Consider the following 22,862-nt stretch of genomic DNA (forward strand, 5'->3'; position numbering starts at 1 on the left):
ACTGTTACATTCTTAGCTTACGCATGTTTCATGATACTACTTTTTATGTATGTGATGTGTTGCCATGCTTTTTGTTCTTGCTTAATGTAAGTCGCTCTGGATTAAGAGCGTCTGTTAAATGCCTAAATTGTAAATGATGTATGATGTTCCTAAAAGCACATACGTAGCACACCTGGTGCTAATGTTCCAAAAGGACATGCACACAGAATAACTATCAAAGTTTCACAGAATTACTTTAATAGGAATGATGCTTCTACAGCCAAAAGTGGTAATTACTAATTAGCTCCCACATCATGCATTATTTGTTTACATCAGCACTGCTCATTATTGATCCAGTCCTTATATAAATAACAGCACAGCCTATGGGTTAACCCATTTTGGGCGGGAACCACTGTTGGTGTTTTAAGCATTATGTCATGCTTTAGCTATTGAAAAATAGCAGATCTACAACCTCATAGCGCGCCACCGAGTGGCGCACTACGAGCTTGTAGGTCTGCTATTTTTGAAAAGTCGTTAAAATGTGGCGCAAATCATTGAATATATATTTCAGAGCGAACATTTTTAACTAAAATATTTGCTTCTGGGTGGGTCCCTGGAACTACATATTTTGAGATGGGGGTCCGTGGCCCAATAGAGATAATTCTGGGGGTCCTTGACATGAAAACATGCACACAGAATAACTTTCAAAGTTTCACAGAATGACTTTAAGACAAAACAACGTGTATACTACATAGGAGACCCCATAGCAGAAAGTTAAATCTCATGGACAGCAGGGGTGTTTCTATCCTTGATGATTGAGTAGGGTTCCGTTAATTTACTCATCCACATCTTGCCTTCAGCATACAGCAACTAGCAACTCTGATGGAATAAGTGATTGACGTCAGCCTCAATAGTACATAATTTTCCTGCCAAAGGAACTACTAGTCTGAACTAGTCGTCTCTAGGCATGTAACGATTCACTCAACTCACGATACGATTCGTATCACGATATGAGGTTCACGATACGATTTTTCACGATATTAAAAAAAATATATATATTTTAAAGAAAAATTTACGTATTTTTAATTTTATATAATTTGTCTTCCCCCCTGAGATTTTTTATTTAACTACATTGCAAAAAAGTAGCATTACTTTTGACAGTGCAGAAACATAATTGCCTTCCTTGATGAGTATCAACGACCATCATCACCTGGGCATAGTCACAGACACACACAGCTCCCCTCTACAGTGCTCTACTACTGAAAGTGACTATAATTTCTCTCCAAAAGCACTTGAATATGATGGAATATGACTAAAGCTCACATTTCAAATCACACACTAGCCCCCCCATCACACACTAGTCTCCTCTATTGGTTGACTTTTCGTGAACCTACAGGGCTACTCAGGGTAAACAAAAGAGCTTGTTGCAGCTTGTAACATGCCTACACATTTCCCAACATTTTTTTATTTTATTTAATTCAGTCTGACCAGAATGTAATGTAATGTTCATCAGATATCAAAAGCAGACATTGTTTTTTCTCTCCGTCCTCCCAGCAAATCTAACCCTGAGGTTTCTGTCTCCCAGCTGTGTTTAAGTACTATGTAATTAAATATTGCTTATTTTGGCAGATACTACTAATTAATTGTGTACATTTGTGATCTGAAGAATAGTCAGTAGAATAGCAATGATGCTTCTACAGCCAAAAGTGGTAATTACTAATTAGCTCCCACATCATGCATTATTTGTTTACATCAGCACTGCTCATTATTGATCCAGTCCTTATATAAATAACAGCACAGCCTATGGGTTAACCCATTTTGGGCGGGAACCCCTGTTGGTGTTTTAAGCATTATGTCATGCTTCAGCTATTGAAAAAGTCGTTCAAATGTGGCGCAAATCATTGAATATATATTTCAGAGCGAACATTTTTAACTAAAATATTTGCTTCTGGGGGGGTCCCTGGAACTACACATATTTTGAGATGGGGGTCCGTGGCCCAATAGAGATAATTCTGGGGGTCCTTGACATGAAAAAGGTTGAGCACCACTGACATAGAAACATGGGGTTTTCAGAAAAAAATAGGATTTTGAAGCCTTTTTTTTTTTAATCGACCTCAGTCCAAAATGGGTTAAACCCCTACAGGCGTACAGAGCTGCACTGATCTCGAGCAACCCAGATTCGGCGCGCGCACACACACACACACACACACACACACACACACACACACACACACACACACACACACACACACACACACACACACACACACACACACACACACACACACACACACACACACACACACACACACACACACACACACACACACACACACACACACCTGTTCTACCGTTATGCCACCAACATGTGGACTTGCCCTACCACCAGCCATCAAACAGTACAACCCTCCTGCAAACCCGCCATAAAAGAGCACCTACCCGTCTGCAATTTGCAACGGTCTTCTAAGCTTGGCCCCTTCTAAGGTTGTGATATATTGTGTATGTCTTTACATGTCTTGGTGAATTGAATACACACCCCACTGAGCATTTTTTGGTCTAATAGACGTATTATATTTTTGTGTCTTCCTCTGTCAGTATATTATTTATTTGACCTATAGTGGTTGAAGAGTGATTCCATCAAGGCGTGGTGATGTTCTCCAGTCCATGGTGACAAGAAGACATTGGCAGTGATGAATGAAACATAACCCATTCTGGACGGGAACCCCTTTTGGTGTTTTAACTAAGCATTATGTTATACTTTAGCTATTGAAAAATAGCAGATCTACAAGCTCATAGCGCGCCACCGAGTGGCGCGCTACGAGCTTGTAGGTCTGCTATTTTTGAAAAATCGTGAAAATGTGGCACAAATCTTTGAATATATATTCTTTCAGAGCGAACGTTTTTTTATTTCGACGTCAGGCCTGAATGGGATAAAGTGGGTACTAGCTAACCGCCACAGCGCTGAGCAGGAGCAGCACAACGACATGTACTAGAATATGTAAACTGACAGCTTGTTGGTGAGTTGTGCTGGCACCTGACGCCAGCAACTGACAGCTACCTTCTCTTGGCCGCGAGTCAGGCAGAAGCCTTATATATCCATGTTTCTTTTTTTGGAGTGCCATGATTTTGTTCCACCCTACAACATGATCATCATCATGTATTATCATAAAGGAGGAATATTTTTTTCCAAAAAAAGTGTATAGTATTTGTCACCTTAATTGCCCGGGGTTATTTAATTCATTACATTAAAGGCGATCGACAACAACGGGAGGTAAGAATAAATCTATCGCGACTAGCGACTGGACAGGAAAGGAGGGGCATGTGCATTTCTTTCACCATAGTATACCTGCATTTGTGGTCTGGAAAGGGCAGTTGTTTTACTTTAAATCTCATCTTTAAATAACTCCTATTACTGTTATTTTATACTTTGTTGTATCATGACAGTTGTGAAAAAGTTACACAAATATTGCGCTGTGAGCTTGTACTGTAGATCGTATTTATTTTGCTATTTTTGAGTTTGAACATTTCCACCTATATGCCTAAATAGGTTTGCCAGGTTGAAAGTGGTTAAGTTTGCGATTTATACATATTTAACAGTTATAAATGAGCGCTTGTGACTAAATAATAACTACACTGAAGCCTTAGCAAAGGTACTTTCTTTTCTCTTCCATTTCCTGGAAAGTAAGGGCTTTGAGCAGTAAAAGAATGCTTCCACCTGACTGACAGCGACATCTTGTTGGCGGCAGCGGATGACATTAAGTGACAGTCAGTCATGTTCAATGTAGTCTTCTTCGCCCAGAAGAAAAACAAAACAAAAAGCAAAGACAGAGGTTTTCTGAGGACAGGATCAGAATAGAATCACTTTTGTCGTCACATCATGGTTTACATAAAAAAAACAGTGTGGGTGAAATGTTGTTCTTGTGCAGGTTTGTGCCTCCTAATATGTGGTGTTTTTTCAATTACATTTTTCATTTGAGAAAAAGAGGAACTAACCAGGTGCTCAACGGAGATAGCAAAACGTGATAATGATTAAAAAAAAGGTGCTCACACGGATCCAAAAACGGGATCGAGACATAGATCAAAAGAGAGGATCCGGGCACTCAAAGTTAAAAAATGAGGAAAGCCTTTATTAAATTAACCCATTTTGGGCGGGAACCCCTTTTGGTGTTAGCATTATGTTATGCTTTAGCTATTCAAAAATAGCAGATCTACAAGCTCATAGCATGCCACCGAGTGGCGCGCTACGAGCTTGTAGGTCTGCTATTTTTGAAAAATTCGAAGAACGACTGACATAGAAACATAGCTTTTTCAGAAAACTGTCAGGATGTAGAAGACATTTTTAGAATCTGATCTCAGGTCAACATGGGTTAAAAAGGCAACTGCCAACATGTTTCGACCAAGAAGGTCTTCATCAGGGGCATTTATTGTAAAAAAAAAAAAATAAGCATCTCAGCTTGAGCATCCGGGAAATAAAATATGTAAAATAATAATAAATTATCATGGTTAAAATGGGGGTTGAACTTACAATGGGTTTGTATAGGAAGGGGGCGGGGCAGCTAAAATGAATTTTAAACGATCTAAATACTGAATGAAGCAACTTAAAAACTGTCCGGGGTGGTGCTCACAAAAGCCTGAGTAGATGAACTTTAACCAAAAAAGAAAAAGACACAACAGAGGATGGATGGTGAGGGACTGTGGGAATAACGGGCCTATATTTATTCCCTCTAACAGGAACAAAGAGAGTTCAAGGGAGTCAGTGTATAGTGCATTCCTGAGAGTATAAAGCTATGACCTTCCTGCATGGAAGCATGCAGCCTTCATCATCTCGACAACAGATTTAAATCGCACAAGGTGTTCGATCAGACCGCGCGCGCGTGCGTGCGTGCGTGCGTGCGTGCGTGCGTGCGTGCGCTTTATGTACAAAACGGTCTGATATTACATTTCATTACATCATTTATCAACAGGCACAGTGGGTACCCATTGCACCCACTACCATACAAGTGATTGAGTAAATAATATACACAATGATGCCTGATATCATCAGAAACCGCTGGCATGGCGTTGATAATGTACATGGGCATAAATGGGAGACAGACAGACAGACAGACAGACAGACAGACAGACAGACAGACAGACAGATAATAATGCTTATTATATATTTAGTTGATACTTTACGCAACAAATTACTAATTTACTCAACTTTCTCTTATTTGACCCAGAGTGGAGTGCAGGAGAGTAGCGACACGCTTTGATCTCGCCGCAAAGCGGGTGCCTATGGGCTATAGTTCCAAACATTGCTCCTATGGCTGGAACTAATCCCATTGAGATAGAATGAGCACTTCCGCATTCCTTTGTAACAATGGGAGTCAACGCTACTGTCGCCACTCTCTTACTATATTACTCTGATTTGACCCTACTTGTGAGCTCTGATTTGAGGGTATATTTTACCGTTATTTAATTTAGTTTAGCTCAATACATCCTCAATCATTTAATCCTTCATCAGTCCAAATCTTTAAAAGATTTACCACTCCTTTCCCTATCGTTTTACTACATTCATTCTAATTAAATGCAAGGTCTTTTGTGCTCAATCAACCATCCCAGAGTTCATTGCATTTTGAACACCGTTGCTGCCATGCAAAAACCTCTTAACTCCCATATTCTAACTTTTGGGGTTTTACGTAAATTAACGTCCTACTTAACCCATTATGTTATGCTTTAGCTATTGAAAAATAGCAGATCTACAAGCTCATAGCGCGCCACAGAGTGGCGCGCTATGAGCTTGTAGGTCTGCTATTTTTTGAAAAATCGAAGAACGACTGACATAGAAACATAGCTTTTTCAGAAAACTGTCAGGATGTAGAAGACATTTTTAGAATCTGATCTCAGGTCAAAATGGATTAATGACTCTTGTAGAAAAAGTAAAAAAGCTTTTAATAAAGTGGCTAATGCATATGCAAGGATTAAAATGCACCTACGCGTTGCGGCACAGCGGCCTTTATCAGGGTGACTAACAAGATTGCAGATAAAACATGGCATTTATAGGAAATCACATCACAGGTTAATCACCCTACAGAATGGTAGAGCCTCACAAAACCCAAAATGAACATAATACCACTTAAAAACAGTTTGACTGTCACCGAGTAGGAAATTACATCATAGTGGGTTCCGCACATGACCAGAAGCGTATAATCAAGCAACCTATACATTACTGCAGAAAAAGAACAATTAAAATGATGGTGAATAATCTATTTCTTCATTAAGACCTCGGAACCAGGCCTGGGCCGTGGCTCAGCGATCCAGGCACCTTGGCTGGTAATCCAGTCTGGCAGTGTGCCGCGGGTTCGACTCCCGATCCCGACGGCCTTTACTGCATGTCTTCCCCCTCATCTCTCTCCCCATTTCCTGTCAGCCTACTGTCTGTCCCTCCATAAAAAAATATAAAATAAAGGCGAAAGCCACAAAAAAAAACATAAAAAATAAAAAAAAAGACCTCGGAACCACCATATGGTTTGGGTTTGAAAATCCAAAAGTTTCCCTTTTTATTATATTTTTTTTATTTATGTTTTTTTATTGTTCATACCAGCAGCAGTTGGTCATAACATACAGTATCTCGCCTATATACAGGGAGAAAATAGAAATTAGGGGGTACAAACATTTTTAGTTTTTTCCCTAGAGGACGACCTCCTTGCCTGTAATGTTTAGCCATACTTGTCATCAGGGACGTGCAGACGAGTGTTAGAGAGGCAGGGGCTGAAATCCTGTAAAGAGGGCACTTTTGGACAAAAATAGCAAATATAGCAGACCACAAAGCGTCGGGCTGTGACACGTTGAGAGCTTGTAGATCAACTATTTTCGGGGCACAACCCAGCACTCTTTAGCTAGTGGAGATGCGGTGTGTAACGACATGGATTTCAAAACAAATTTGTTCAACACAAAATGCTGCGTTGAAGTTCAGGAGACTTTGGAAAAAAGCTAATTATCCTGAACGCAGACTTTGGGTATATGGCATGGAAAGGAAAGGAGGGGCAAGTGCATTTCTTTCACCATAGTAAATCCTGCATTTGTGGTCTTGGAAAGGGCAGTTGTTTTACAGACGGGTAAAAGGGCAGGGGCTGAAGCACCCTTTGATGTCTATGTGTGCACGTCCCTGCTTGTCATCACATTTCATGATGGCATAAGCATGTTCAGACCCTTTTATAGCTGTCCCTCGGTCTTCGTTTGGTTCAACCTATAGAAGCATCAACATTCACACTGTTGGGATAAAGTAGACCTTTAAGCAGTTAACCATCACTTCTAAGAGTGTGCACCCTAGCTGCTCAAGCAAGGTCACAGAGAGACAGAAAGATTTCTATATAGTGTCTGAAAAAGTAGAGACACGTCAGAATTCTCCAGGATAGACGAGCCTTCTGTCCTGCTTCCAGGGGCGCCCCGATCAACGGACTGATATGAGCGAATCTGATTTGTGATGTAACAGGTCGTATTTGCTATCATCTATGCCTTTGCTGTTCATATGCATATCACATGACCATTCATTTTGGGATAAGTATCCCGGGCAATCATTAAATATATGATTCCATGACTTATGTTTACAGCCTGTTTATTGGACTATATGATAACTCTTGAACAGTATTAACGCATCAACACTCCAACCTGTACACCACGTAAGTTGTGTTACAATTGACAAACGTGTTGATGTAATTAATATGTTCCTGGCCCTTAAACTTAATACATTTTACAATGTAATGACAATAGTTACAGTTGATCCAAGTCTGCTTTGTTAAGGGGACCAGGTCACTACGTATACTAGTTTGTCTTTTACTGGCTATTTTGCATCTATTCTGCCTCCCAGTTGTACCAAAGAGATTTCGACTCTGTCCAAAACAGATCTGCTCCTTCCTCTCTTATTTCTAAATTGGCTTATAATTTGTCATTTTAAAGCAGGGACAAGTCTCCATCATGGTATTCATGCATTCTTTTCAGATTTACACGGCCAATTTCAGCTCTAACCTTTAGTTTAATGAGAAGACGTATTTGAAGATTCTCATCTGTGTTTAAATAATGTTTTTCTTTTTGTGTGTGTGTGTGTGTGTAAGCTAAAGACCAATGACCCAGAATGCTGTGGGCGGACACAGTGCTTTACATAAACGCTATTTTTAAACCAAACATAAAGCACCGAAGCATCACGGATGAATAAATGCCTTTATGGTCACAAGGTGACTTCTAAGTATGTAAGTGACTAACGCTCATCAACGGCATGGCTCGTGGTTCTGATGAAGATGCACTTGTCACTGAAACGTATTAGACACTTTGTTTACTTAGCATATTTTAAACAGAAAGGCATTCATCTGTCCGTGATAATCCAGTGCTTTATTATTTTTGTGTATATGCTACTAATGTGTCCGGTGATGCAAGGGACATGCCGGGACCACTTCATCCATTTTGGGTGGGAACCCCTTTTGGTGTTTTAAACATTGTTATAATTTAGCTATTGAAAAATAGCAGATCTACAAGCTCATAGCGCGCCACCGAGTGGCACGCTACGAGCTTGTAGGTCTGCTATTTTTGAAAATCGTGAAAATATTTATTTCAGAAAACTGGAGGATTTAGAAGATTTTGACATCAGGCCTATAATGGGTTAAAACCCTTTAGACTTAGTGAACTGGACCTGAGACAGCTATGTATTTGGCCTGCTTTTTTCCCCCGTCTACACCAAATCTCAAAAAGCAGACCATTTGTCACGCTCACACAAGTAGTAAGTACGTGCGTGTTTGCGTGCGTGCGTGTTTGCGTGCGTGCGTGTTTGCATGCGTGTGTGCGTGAGAAAGAGAGAGAGAGGGAGAGAGAGTGTATGTTTGTTGCGTTGGACATTGATGTGCACTGATGCTGAAGCCTTTGCTTGCTAATGAGGCAAAAAAGAGAACACACATCCACAAACCACTTTCTACCTGGCCTATACCTATTTGGTGGCCAGTCTTTAGATAGGTGAACTTCAAATAATAAAGATTCTAAGTAATACAAAATAAAAGCAACTACAAAATGTACAAGCTATTGCGAGCTGCAATTGCCGCCATTCATTTTGTCCCACAACAAAAGTGAATTGGCTCTCAAGGCGGCGGTCCGTGTACTCAGGGTTCCTTGAGGGGATTCCAAATGGAACCCTTTACAGGTCTGTAACTCTGAAAGTGTACAGATGTACAGATTATATAGGGGGGGTCCTCCTTGAAATCTAAAAAAAGTTTGAGAACCACTGATCTAGGGATTTCAGTGGTTAAAGACTTGAGAAATAACAGTCCAACGAGCACCGATCGATCCTCCCCTCCCCCCTCTCTCCAGTCACGACTACTCTCCTCCCTCCTGCTCTCCTCCTCCTCCTCACTGTAATTGGCACTCTGACGGCGCTGACCTTCGACCTGCTGGCTGTCAGAAGCTTGAGCCGACCCGGGGCCCAGATGCCGTCAGACATGAGCGCACGGCGGGGCAGTACGGAGGATTTCTACAGATGAGGCCATCCAGCTGCACACTCCCGCATGAGACACCGAGGATGCATGCGGGTGTCGGTGGTCATCATGCTTGTTTCACTTAGATGAAAAGTAGAGATGCCACCGAATAAACACACAAATACACTCTGCGTTCAAAACTTTCTGTGAGCATTATGTACAAGTACCAAAGTAAAAACGACTAAAATCCTATAATAAAATTGGCTTAAAATTGGCTTAAAGATGGAGTGCCACCATTTTTGTATTTTTCCAGTTTGTCATGCGTCTATGAGGTGACAGTACTTCATTAGACACCCTGGAGTCATTTTTATGTGCAATGGTGTATTAACTTTGTATTTAGGGTTTCTTCCTGGAGGTTGAAGCCTTGACAGTCAAACGGGCCAATGAAATAAACAGTAATATAGTGACATCACATTATCAGCCCCTCCCCTAACCCCTCCCCCTTTATCATACAACTACAGCTGTGGGTGCGGCTTCAGTTCAGGTGGATCACCGACCCATCCAAACCAGGCATACTTAATGAACTGGTGGGCGTGTCCACATAAAAGCATGATTTTAACAAACACTGTACGCTTTTTGGAAAAAAGTTGTTCCTCCTTATTGAGTGGTGTAAACCACTCCTACAACTGGCTTTGTTAGTGCAGAAAAAATGAGCATGGTTGCTATGTTCACCCTGTTCACCCGGGTGTGATTTCATTACGTCAACAACTGGCTTTGTTAGTGCAGAACAAATGAGCATGGTTGCTATGTTCACCCGGGTGTGATTTCATTACGTCAGACATGATTTCATTACGTCAGACAGGCTATATAAGACCTTACACCACTCAGTTCACACGGGTGTGATTTTTATTATAATAATACCTGATGATCATGTTTTAGGGTGGGAAGAAATTGTGGCACTCCATCTTTAAGGGAGGGCAGGCGAGTGTGCTAACAGACGGACGGATCGTTGACACACTCATGTCACCATGACATGACCATGACATAACCATACAAGGAGTTAAAAAACAACTAGGCTCAAATATGGAGTATATGCTGTCCAACGTCAACGTGACGTCACGGCATCAGGCACAAATAAATCAGTCAGCTCCATATATGGGCATGCAATGGACAGGGTTTAACAGATATACAGAGATCTTCATCAGTCGGATCGGCGGTGCAACGTACCGCGTGTACACGTGAACCTGAAGTCTTTCAAAATATATACCACTATTTTGAAAACGGCGTATCTATGAGCACACAACGACTGTGGCTCAAGAGGTAGAGCAGGTCGCCCAATGATCCATGGGTCGGCGGTTCGAATCCCGGCTCCTCCTGTCTACATGTCGAAGTGTCCTTGGGCAAGACACTGAACCCCAAATTGCTCCCGATGTGCTGGTTGGTACCTTGCAAGGCTTCTGCTGCAATCGGTGTATGAATGTGTGTGTGAATGGGTGAATGTAATGCACAATCTATGTAAAAGCGCCTTGGATAAAGGTGCTATATAAATACACCATTTAGTAGTTTTCAACAAAATATTAAATAACAATTGAGTTGGTAATGTAGGCCTACTGTATGTTTTGAAATGATGTAAATCTGCCAAGTAACTTGTATACCTAAAGCTGTCTAATAATTGTAGTGGAGTAAAAAAGTGTAAATTTTGCCTTTGAGATGTGGTGGAGTAGAATGAAGTACTGGACAATGGAAATACTCAAATAAAGTCAAAACTAGTACTTGCGGAAATATTCAGTATCATTCCACCACCGTGACACGTGGCATATACGATTCTCCGATCATGATCCGAGAAGAAAAGGAATGGCAAGACGAACGATACCAAGATGCTTGTTCAGATCGGTCTATCGTGGTTGATTACCCTGTCCTTCCCACGCTTATTGGAAAAGACGTGGACTGGAGGAAATAAAGAAATAAATGCACACGAATGAAAGGGAGAAACACAATAGGTCCTCATCCTCGCAGGAATTGGGGGTGTTCTTTGAATGGTTTTGCTCTCTCCTTTGTAGATACAGACCTCTCCAATTTCGACGCCGTGCCAAGAATACTGAAACGACTTTAAGTGCGTTGGCAGAGTGGTGTGTGGTGGTGGACGCGCGCTATGCATGAGGAAAGCAGCTCAGCTGTGTGTGAATGCTTTTATTTTTCTTCTGGGGATCTTTTTTTATAATGCGGTTTCCACCCGAAAGCAAAGATATAGGTGTGTGTGCGTGTGTGCGCGCACGTTTAATCATTACCTGCATGCGTAAATGTACTTACATACTGTACATACTGTACAGTATGTAAGTGAAGCTTCCGTATAAGTAAGCTTCCGTCACAGAAGGGGATGTCATGTTCGGTATAGGGCAACCAGAGACACTTTGGCAATGTAAGGGTTTATTTTCTCATGCCAATAAAGCTCCTTTGAATTGAATTGATAAGTCCCGGATCGACCACTATAAGTCACTAAGTCAGTTTGAGTGCAAGCGTGCCCTCCGCACTTCCCCCTACAGGCCGCTCCAATGAACTGCAGCGGCGAATGAGGCATCTACTGTAGGCTTTTATATCTACAGGTATACCCACACATCTCCATATACTGCCTCCCCCTGGTCAGCCGGGGCGCCTGATGGAGGGGAAAGGAACTGGCTGGAATAACGTGTTCCTTCCACGCACGAACGTCAGGTGATAAGAAGCGGTCTGCATGCTCACTCCTCATGCATTGAAGGAAGCACAAGCTCAGTTCAGAGCTCTCCCCAGGTTGGCAGAGGGAGAGTAGCACCCAAGATTACAGCTTAGTCAGTTGGCACCGGGTGAAAAAAACGGGTTACAAAAATCGGGGGATAAAAATGTAGAAAAAAATCAAATAAATCAAATAAATACAGGTTAAAATAAAAAACGTGGAGAAATCTAATATTGCATGCAATCCAAAAGGATATGCAAGGAACTAACTGTATAATGGAGATACTGTTTTTCTGCCACTGTAGAAACAAACCAACAACAAACCAACAAACAAACAAATAAATACATAAATAAACCAAGTACTGTAATAGTGTTTGGGGTAGAAGAGGGGAGAGTGCCCACATTCGTTACGCTTCGGTGGTTCCTTATCAAAAATGTATGACGTGTACTGTACTGTATCAATCACCCAATAAATAAATTAGGAAGAGGCAGAGCGAGAGGGATGAGGGAGAGAGAGAGAGAGACAGAGAGAGAGGGAGAGCTACAGCCACACTGACAGGCATGTACAGGATTACTGTTCACATGTGTGTACGTGCATGCGTGCATGCGTGCGTGTGCGTGCGCGTCATGTGTGTGTTTCAGTGGTTTCGGTCAAGCTCAGCGGACAGTGATAAGGAAAACCTTCGCTAGAGCGATTCTGTCAACAATATTTTGTTCCTCTGACAACCACAAAGCCCTATATATAATACGTGTATTCCTTCAAAACCTGCCCTGACCTGGCTGGCTGGCTGACTGACTGACAAGCTTCTGGTCATCACAAATGAGTATATCGTCACTGCTGCCTGCTGGAGCGGAAACCAATTGTGTTGACCACATAATTGGAACAAACGCAGAAAAAAAACCTGCAGGACCTGCTGCTATACTCTTATTTCTTTTAAAATCACAACTTTCCGTTCACCGGCGCTGCCTTTGATTGAGTTCTTTGTCTCTTTCTTCCTCTTCCGCACGGTAATTGAATCAGTTATTTATTTATTTATTTCACTTATTTTGTTTTATGCATCCTAATGTCGTTCTATAATTGCGTTTCCATTGCTTGATGTTTTATGTAAAGCACAATGAATTGCCTCGTTGCCTCCGACAGCGTTATTTAGTCACATGAAGCTCCTGTGAATACTTTTCGTTGGTTTGGTATAAAGCAGCCAGCCTATAATAACTTCAAAACTTCAAACACATTCAATGCGTTTGAAGTGTGAAGTGTGTTTAAGCACACTTAGTTCAAACAAAACTCTTCAAACCAATAACTTGACGATATTTAAAAATCACACCCGTGTGAAGTGAGGGGTGCTCTTGTCATCATCCAATAAAAAAAATGAATATACTTCTTCATGAATTAATTTGTATTGCTTATGTTATTATCTTTTAACCATGATACAATGTTTTTTGAGTGGTGCAAACCACTCCAACAACCAGCTTTGTCTGTACCCGTGTCTGTACCCGTGTACCTGTGTACCTGTACGTGGCCCCACGTACATGTGAGCATTGTTGCTATGGTTAGTGTGTGACGTCACTGCACCACTCAGTTCACACGGGTGTGATTTTTGAGTGGTGCAAACCACTCCAACAACCAGCTTTGTCTGTATCTATGTTTGTGTCTATGTATGTGTGTACCTGTACGTGTGTGTACCTGTACGTGGGACCCAAAGAAATGAGCATGGTTACTATGGTCACTGACATTACGTCAGACCACAGCTGATCAGGCTATATAAGACCTTGCACCACTCAGTTCACACGGGTGTGATTTTTTTTTAAAACCCTCATCTTTTCACCATGATCATGTATAGTAAGATGATGTCAATTTTCCTTTCATTGTCGATGGCAAAAATGTGAGACGTCACGTGACAGGACGAAAAGCTGTCACTGCGTGAAACGAGGAGTTAACGGGCAATTATGGGCACTAGATTTGCCCGTAAACCTCAAGTTTAGCAGGCATATACAGTAATATACGGTAATATACAGGTGTGACTGATGGTACAATTCGGGAGTTTACCAGAGTTTGTTGTAATAGAAGTAGAAGTAGAATGTCTCGAAATATGTAAATACCCAAGTAATGTAAAAACACCTCAAAATTATACAGTAGGCCTTGAGTACATGTAAAGTTTCTTTCCACCACCGAAGCTATAGGGTTTGTTTGGTCAAAGTGGGAGTGAAAGTTATAGAGGCAAGAATCCTGGGAGAAAACACTATATACTGAGAATATCTGCTGTATCTGATCTTTGTAGGAGGAGGGTATAGTATTAGCAAGAGAAAAATAGGTCTGGACCCAGCCCGCAAATGACATTTCTTTTTCGTTTTTTTTCCCCCTAGGCCGCCGGCGAGCGCCGATCCATTTTTCATTTTTACCCCGAGGGTAATCGATGACGGGGCCGACGAGACAACAGCACCTTCTGAATAACCCATTTAGACCTGAGGACGATTCTACAAAATGTCTTACCCATGTTTCTATATCAGTGGTGCTCAATATTTCATGTCAAGGACCCCCAGAATTATATGTATTTGGCCGCGGCGGACCCCCGCATCTGAAAATGTTGTTCCAGGGACACCCCCGGAAGCAACGATTTCAGTAAAAAAAACGTTCGCTCTGAAAGAATATATTTTCAAAGATTTGCGCCACATTTTCACGATTTTTCAAAAACAGCAGACCTACAAGCTCGTAGCGCGGCACTCGGTGCCGCGCCACGAGCTTGTAGATCTGCTGTTTTGCAACAGCATAACATAATGCTCGAAACACCAAAAGGGGTTCCCGTCTAGAATGGGATAAGCAAGGCACTCGGGAAGGTTCAAAGTGGCCCATCGCCTCATCCGAATGCAGTCCGCGCTCCGCTAAAGCCCCGAGCTTTCCACATTCTCCTCCCCTGTTCTCATGCATAGTGTAGCTGGGCCGAGAGGATCTCTCTGGCCAGCACTCTAACCCATTCTGGGCGGGAACGTACCCATTTTGTGTTTTAAAGCATTATGTTGTACTTTAGCTGTTGAAAAATAGCAGATCTACAAGCACTCTGTGCCGCGCTACGAGCTTGTAGGTCTGCTATTTTTGAAAAATCGTGAAAATGTGGCGCAAATCTTTGAATATATATTCTTCTATATTTATTTTAACTCAAATATTTGCTTCTGGGGGAGGTCCCTGGAATTTTCAGATTGGGGTTGGTGGCCAATTACATAATAATTTCTGGGGTCCTCGACATGAAATATTGAGAACCACTGACATAGAAACTTGGGGTTTTTCAACTGTCAGGATTTAGAAGGCCTTTGTAGAATCTTTTCTCAAGGCCTAAACGGGCTAAAACACAAACTCTTCTGTTTGTGATGTAGACCCCCCCCCCCCACCCACCCACACTGTTTGTCCTCAGGTCAGGTGCCATTAATCCCCCAGTAAACGATGTATAGACCTATATGATACACTCTGGGGCGAGTGCTCCCGTGCGTGGCAAAAAGCACCAACTGCAAGTTTCGAGTTTCCATAATATCTGTCACGTAAATGTTGCTGTAAATCTTATTCTTATTTGTCTATCTTTCTTTGTTTTTAATAGATATTTTGGGGCATGCATGTCTGCCTTTATTGATAGTATACTGCCAGTGCTGAGGCCGGGTTTTCTCCCCAGTCCTAGTATAGTAGAGAGAGACAGGAAAACGGGGACAGAGTGACACGCAACACAGGCCGTCGCGGACTCGGGAATCGAACCCACAAATCGCTGTCAAAGCCAGGGGCGGCGGTGGATCAGGGGTAGAGTGCCTGGATGGTAACCGCAAGGTTGCCATTTCAAACCCGGGCTCCCCCAGAGTTACCGTCGAAGTGTCCTTGAGCAAGACACTGAACCCCTAATTGCTCCCGATGTGCTGGTTGGTGCCTTGCATGGTTTCCGCTGCCATCGGTGTATGAATGTGTGTGTGAATGGGTGAATGTAATGCACAATCTCTGTAAAGCGCCTTGGATGAAGGCACTATATAAATGCACCATTTAAAGCCTATATGCGTGGTATCCGCCTAACCGCTAGTCAGTCAGTCAGTCAGTCAGTCAGTCAGTCAGTCAGTCAGTCAGTCAGTCAGTCAGTCAGTCTGTCTGTCTGTCTGTCTACCGTGTATAAGAGATACGCAAGGGCAGGATATCGTGAATAAAACAAGCCTAGGCTATTGGATGAGTCATTTCGAGTCTACGACAGCCTATAATATGCACATTTATGCGAGCGTCTCTACAACAAGCGCCGTTTGATTCTATACTCTACGAAGCCCTTCCTATACAGTAGCGTCTATGGCGTCATAAATGTTATGGAGGATGGAGGATAAGTGGGAGAATCATTCACTTACTGGATGTTTCGTCCATGACACCAAAAGGCACGAGAGTGCATTCCGGAGTGGCAGATTTATTCTAGCATACAGAGGTCAGTGGCGCTCGCTTTACGGCAATCTGTGTTCTTCCGCAGTGGCATTGCTGACATACTGAGATAAGAGTTTGTGGAGATAGTCTCATGGGTAGAGCGGTGACAGGTCATTTAAAAGCTGCTGTTTTTTTCTTCTCCCACACTTCTTCTAGATAACATTACAGTTGCTTTGCTTTGTATACCTGCAGTGTTCCCATGTGAGCGCACACAACATCAGGTGGTTAAATGAAAAATATGCAGTTCTCACACTTTAATTATTTTCTTTTATGTAAAAACATTACAGTTTTACAAGCTCGCCGCGGCTTGTATATCTGCTATTTTTGAATAGCAAAACTGAATGCAAAAATCTAAAATGACTTGCACGGTTTTAACGTGTTAAACACTGCTGTTTTGTCCCTACGTCTTCATAAGATAGACAATTTACAGTTGGTTTGATTTGTAGACCAGTGTTTCTATGTAACATGCAACATGCAGGTAGTAAAATATGCACATTAAATTACCTGTAGTAATGGCTCACTCTTTCTATATATCCTCCACAAAATCCACTTTCTCCATAGTCTTTTCCCCCTGTGCTTCAAGTTGTTGCCTATAAGCAATGAACCCTGTTGCCAGATCAGTGGCCTTGTGGTTGAGTGTCCGCCCTGGGACTGGGAGGCTGGGGTTCAATCCCCAGTCGGGTCATACCAAAGACTCTAAAAATGGGACCCAGTGCCTCCCTGCTTGGCACTCAGCATCAAGGGTTGTATTGGGGTTAAGTCCCTGCGACATACTAGCGCCATGTCCAGGGGGTGTACTTGTACATCAAGCTGACTCACGCTACAGAAACAGGAGATAGGCTCCTGCGCCATGGGCCTCATGGCTCGGCAAGGCTACTTACCTGTTGCCAGTGTAAGGCAATGCATCATCATTAGATATGTGGTCACACACTGACAGACTGGTGTCATCGTCTGCTTTCACTGTCGCGATATACGGACAGAAAAGCATTCAAGCATGAAGCAGGCGCCAAATAGATGAGTCAAAACATTAGACACACAGCTGGGTGTGATGTGACTACACACACCTGTTGTGTATCTAGGTAATCGATGAACACGCAGGATAAATGAGACATCCTTACACAAGTAGTATGTTGAGAGCAAAGCAAAAGTCTTTAAGGTGCACGTACGGCTCAATAATATAATATAACTTAAGTGAGGAGGATAGCCAGCACACAATGAATGTCCTTCTCATGTTCCCATGGAAATAACTAACATTCTGATCGAAGAACCTTGGCTGCTGTCTGTCCTAAACGTCGAGCCTCTCAAAGTACCTACCACTAATAATAAGTCATTTTCCAACAAGATCCTTAGTGATTTCATGCCCTAGTACAGTGGTTTTCAACTAGGCATGTAACGATATATCGTATATCGATATATATCGATATTAATCCCGACGATATGAATCGATTCGAATCGATTCATTGAAATAAAAAAATCGATTTTTCAAACCTAGTGTGGGGGCTAGTGTGTGATGTGAAATGTGAGCTTTAGTCATATTCCATCATATTCAAGTGCTTTTGGAGAGAAATGATAGTCACTTTCAGTAGTAGAGCACTGTAGAGGGGAGCTGTGTGTGTCTGTGACTGTGCCCAGGTGATGATGGTCGTTGATGCTCATCAAGGAAGGCAATTATGTGTCTGCACTGTCAAAAGTAATGCTACTTCTTTTGCAATGCAGTTAAATGAAACATCTCAGGGGGGAAGATAAATTATATAAAATTAAAAAAACGGTAATTTTTCTTTAAAATATATATATTTTTAATATCGTGAAAAATCGTATCGTGAGTTTAGTGAATCGTTACATGCCTATTTTCAACCAGTGGTCCGGGGACCACCAGTGGTCCTTGAGGGGGTTCCAGGTGGTCCCCAGCTGAATGACGGAGAGTTGGTAACCAAATGGATCCTTATTAGATATTTAACTCTTGAGTGTAAAATGAAACCAAACGTCTCTCAAGAGTTAAATTATTGTTAAACAGATCTGCATTAGGCTACACACAAAGTCTACACTACAATTAGAGCATGTAAAATCATTCGTATCAACATCTGCCATATCTCTCCTATATACAGTACCACATCAATACAGCATGGAATTGAGGACAAAATATTATCCAACGACGCCCGCTGGCCTAGTGGTCCAGGCGCGTGCCACATACTAGGCTCTGGCCTGACAGCGCGTCGCGTGTTCGAGTCCCGCTCATGACTACCTTTGCTGCGTGTCTCTCCCCTTCTCCATCTCCCTCTTTCCTGTCTGTCTTCACTTGATACTAAAGCAGAAAAGCAACAAAAAAAAGAAAGAAGTGGGGTTCCTTTTAGGGGATTGGAATGGAGCCTTACAGGTCTGTTCTCTGAGAGGGTAAACATTGAACCAAGTTGACCTGTAAGGGTCTATGTGTTCACATTCAGACTTATGGGGTCCTTCATATTAAAACGTTTGAGAACCACTGCTGTATTATGATCAGTCTCACATAATGCATCCTGTGTCGTTTGCACCTCCAATGACACTGATGCGATGCATCCTTCCAAATGAGACAAAGCCAACGAATGCCACTGGTTAATGTCTTGGGTCCAGGAAAAAGAAAAAGAGTGTGGCCCACCCATGTGGCCCACCCATCAGGGGCGCAGGCATTTCGTCCGACATATACCAAGAGTCCGACAGTCTTTAGTCCGACAACCTATACCCAAACACTAACCTACCTAACCTCTGTCTGGCTATACGGCAGTCTGCCAACGGAAGCATAAAGAAAAAGGAAAAAAGAAACGGCGTTACGGGATTCCTTGTCTGCACTCTGCGCCTCCATGTTGTTGTACAGCAAATCACAGCTGACAAGGCCAGCAACCAGTAGCACGGAGAGACGCAAAGTTATTATGTCAGTGAAGACCAGGAGGAGTTGCTGCTTGCTTGAAGGACACGTTGTGTAGTGTGTGTGTGTGAGAGTGAGAATCCTCTCCGGTTTTGCCAGCTTTCCATCAGTTCAGGCTTGTGTGCGTGCGCACGGGCGTGTGTGTGTGTGTTTGATCTTTGCACATTCTGAAATGACTTTCTAGGTTCTGAATGGTGTTGCCGTGGGCCAGATGGGACTGACTGCCACCGCAAGTGGCACACGGGGGGCACATTAATAGTTGGTGTGTGTGCGCACGCACAGACACACAGCCAAACACGTGCAATCAAACACGCACGCACGCACGCACGCACGCACGCACGCACGCACGCACGCACGCACGCACGCACGCACAATCCCCTCCCCGACACAGCCTGAGCCACTTACCGAGCCAGTGTTCTCCGGTGATCTTGCCAAATCCCTCGCGGTAGGAGTCCCAATCTCGGAAGAAGTTAACTGTGCCATCTTCCCTGCGCTGGAACACCTACACAGCCAAGGAGACATGCAACGTTTCAAATGTTTGCAGCTTTCACGGTGTGATTCACCGATGATTGTGCACAGATGATTGTGCACTCTTTGAGTTATAGCCCTGTAGGGGGTCCATTTGGTTTCAAGTGTCCATAATTTAGCCGGAGACACCATGCAACCTCGTCGAAGACCCCCCATGAAGGGCTCCCTAGCTGGACGCGAGCTTGTAGTTCGGCTATTTTCAAAATATTGATCTGTGGAACCGAGTCAATCGAAATCTAAACTCCTACAATTCCAAGTGCTTGTCAAGGCGGGGGGGGGGGGGGGGGGGGACCCCCAAAATATTATTTTGATGGTCTGTCATAAATTATTATTCCTTCAAAGATGAATAATGTAGATGCACTTCCCACTAGACCGGCATGCCGCAGCTAATAAACGGAAATCCACTAAATCTTGATTGACCTAAAAACAAAACTACCATGGGTGTCTGCATGCCTACTTGAAATGCCCAGAGACAAGATTTACATTTGTGATTAATGGGCCTATTAGAGAATGTCAAATATAGGGTCAGGCAAATACAATAATCTTTTCCATTTCTATAAGCGGTGATTCATGAAATACTATGAAACCAAAACGATGCGTTGAAAAACTACTGTACATGTGGGAGGACGATATTGAAAGTCATTCAATGTGAGAAATGAAATGCATATTTTGTATTTGTGGCAGGGCTTATGTTTGGTAGAGTAGTGTTACATTAATACTGCGTGCGTGCGTGTGATGAGGGTGCGCAGTGCGCACGTGCATGTAGAGGCCAGCATGTGTGCACACAAATGCTGTGATGTGTGCGTGCTGTATGAGTGGGTCTGAGTGTGTGTGTGCGAGCGAGCGCACGTGCGTGGGTGCGTTATGAGTGTAGTATATCTATATCACTCTGCGAAACATCCTGCCCACATTGAGAAGTGCTGACACTCCAGTCTGCAGCGTTGGAGGATGGAGTGAAATTGGAAATGTGCTCCTGCAGGAGGAGGAAACGCATGCAAATGGGAAAATGGAGTCTGCCGCTTTTGTGTGTGTGACGTGAAGGTCGTGTTTGTCTTAAAAAATGACAAAAGGCAATTCTCCGACAAGCGTTTATGTTTATATCCCTGAACAGACAGCACCACAAGGACCCAACGGCCCGCCGCAAACAATGCGTCGATGTCGGGTTAGAAACCTCGTTTCGATATTTTATCGTCTTACGCAAAAAAGTGAAGCATTGTGAGCTTATAGATCTGCATTTTGAAAGAGATAGTGAAAGTTAAAGTCGTTACGTGTGTGTGTGTGTGTGTGTGTGTGTGTGTGTGTGTGTGTGTGTGTGTGTGTGTGTGTGTGTGTGTGTGTGTGTGTGTGTGTGTGTGTGTGTGTGTGTGTGTGTGTGTGTGTGTGCGCGCGTGTATTCCCCCCTATTTAAATATTTTACCAATAATATTTGTATCAATACTAAATCATAACTACACTGGTTCCATTGAACACAGGTTATTATTATTATTTATATAAAGAATCCTGAAAGTTACGGTTTTGGACATACAAGGTTCACATCCGACAGCTAAATAGTACTTTTTTTTTTTCTATATTTTTTTATCCCACGATTTTGTAACCCATTATTTTTCACCCCTGTGTCAATTATCTAATGTGATCCTGGGCTCTACACACCCTCCGTCAACCTAGTCCCTCCCCATATATGGGGGACATGGGGAGAGCAACGGACTTGAACTCATGCTTCCTTCATGCCTGAGTGTCCGAGTTGCTCCTTTACACCTGACAGGGGGGAGTTTCCCTGGTTGGACGTAGCGCGTGGAAGGAACACGTTATTCCAACCAGCTCCTTTCCCCTCCATCAGGCGCCCCGGCTGGCCAGGGGGAGGCCGTTTAGAGATGTTTTTTGTGAGGGTACCTACCCTAGGGGACACGGGGAGAACATGCGCAAACTCCACACAGAAATAGTTATTTTAACATCCATCCAGAATACAACCCCACAGGGGGTCCTTGGCATATCTTTTCTAATGGGGTCTGCGGTCTAATGGCTAATGAGTGTCGATTTTGGGGGTCCTTGACATGAAATAGTTTGGGAACTCCTGGCAGTGGCGTGCACAGATAGACACTAGGGGGTGCTAGAGCACCACCTGCCCTTGCCCTCTGGACAGCAATGTGCCCCTTTGGGAAAAAAAACGGGGGAAAAAAACTTTTTTTTTGTACAGTATGTGGACCATGGTGACATTGATCAATTCTTGATTTAAAAAAAAAAGCTTCTAATATATTATGTATGCCCCAAAATCTATAAATCTCACACTATTAAGGCAACCGGACGGTTCCATGCGCTGCACAAGGTGCTCTTTTTTCACTTGAGCACCTGCCCCTCTAAATGTCTGTGCACGCCACTGACTCCTGGCTTAGAAGACCTAAAACATAAAATATGTGCAGAAGAGAGCGAATCAGTTATGCACAGGCGACAGGCTTATAGGTTTTGTTGCTAAATAAAAACTCTGCCATAGTCTCTTGATCCTCAATCGCTTGCCAGGTCGAGGGCGCAGCAGTGGTTTGAACAGGCTGCGGCTGTTCAAACCAAATGAACACTGAGGATTGTTGAAATCCTTGAAATTAAAAAAAGGTAACGGTTTATAATTGATGATCTGCATGCAGTGTCCAGACAGATGGACAGGGGGAGGGGAGGGTCCACCCTATTTCGAGACCCCCAGGTTCTCTCCCCTTGAAATATAAAGCAGTCCGACTTGTCCTGCCAGGTTCCCGGGAACTTTCCAAAGTAATTATTCAAGCACAAATTCCATTGTTTTCAGGTCCCTTCACCTGAGAGCCACCCGAGAGTAATTAAAGATGTGTTCCAAATTAATTGCTATTGAGAGTGTCCAAATAAGAGCCAGGTG

General features: G+C 42.9%; 1 protein-coding gene across 1 annotated transcript in view; it reads right to left on the reverse strand.

The window, feature by feature from the left end:
• The window catches only part of fibcd1b (fibrinogen C domain containing 1b), a gene marked incomplete at both ends in the record, with an annotated part of 343,932 nt that overhangs the window by 111,782 nt on the left and 209,288 nt on the right, over positions 1-22,862 (reverse strand). Inside the window, one exon of the mRNA XM_079524855.1 lies at positions 19,862-19,958. Coding sequence (XP_079380981.1) covers positions 19,862-19,958 — 97 coding nt within the window. The remainder of the gene's footprint in view (positions 1-19,861; positions 19,959-22,862) is intronic.

The sequence above is a fragment of the Electrona antarctica genome (genome assembly GCF_951216825.1).
Source record: "Electrona antarctica genome assembly, chromosome: 16".
NCBI lineage: Eukaryota > Metazoa > Chordata > Actinopteri > Myctophiformes > Myctophidae > Electrona > Electrona antarctica.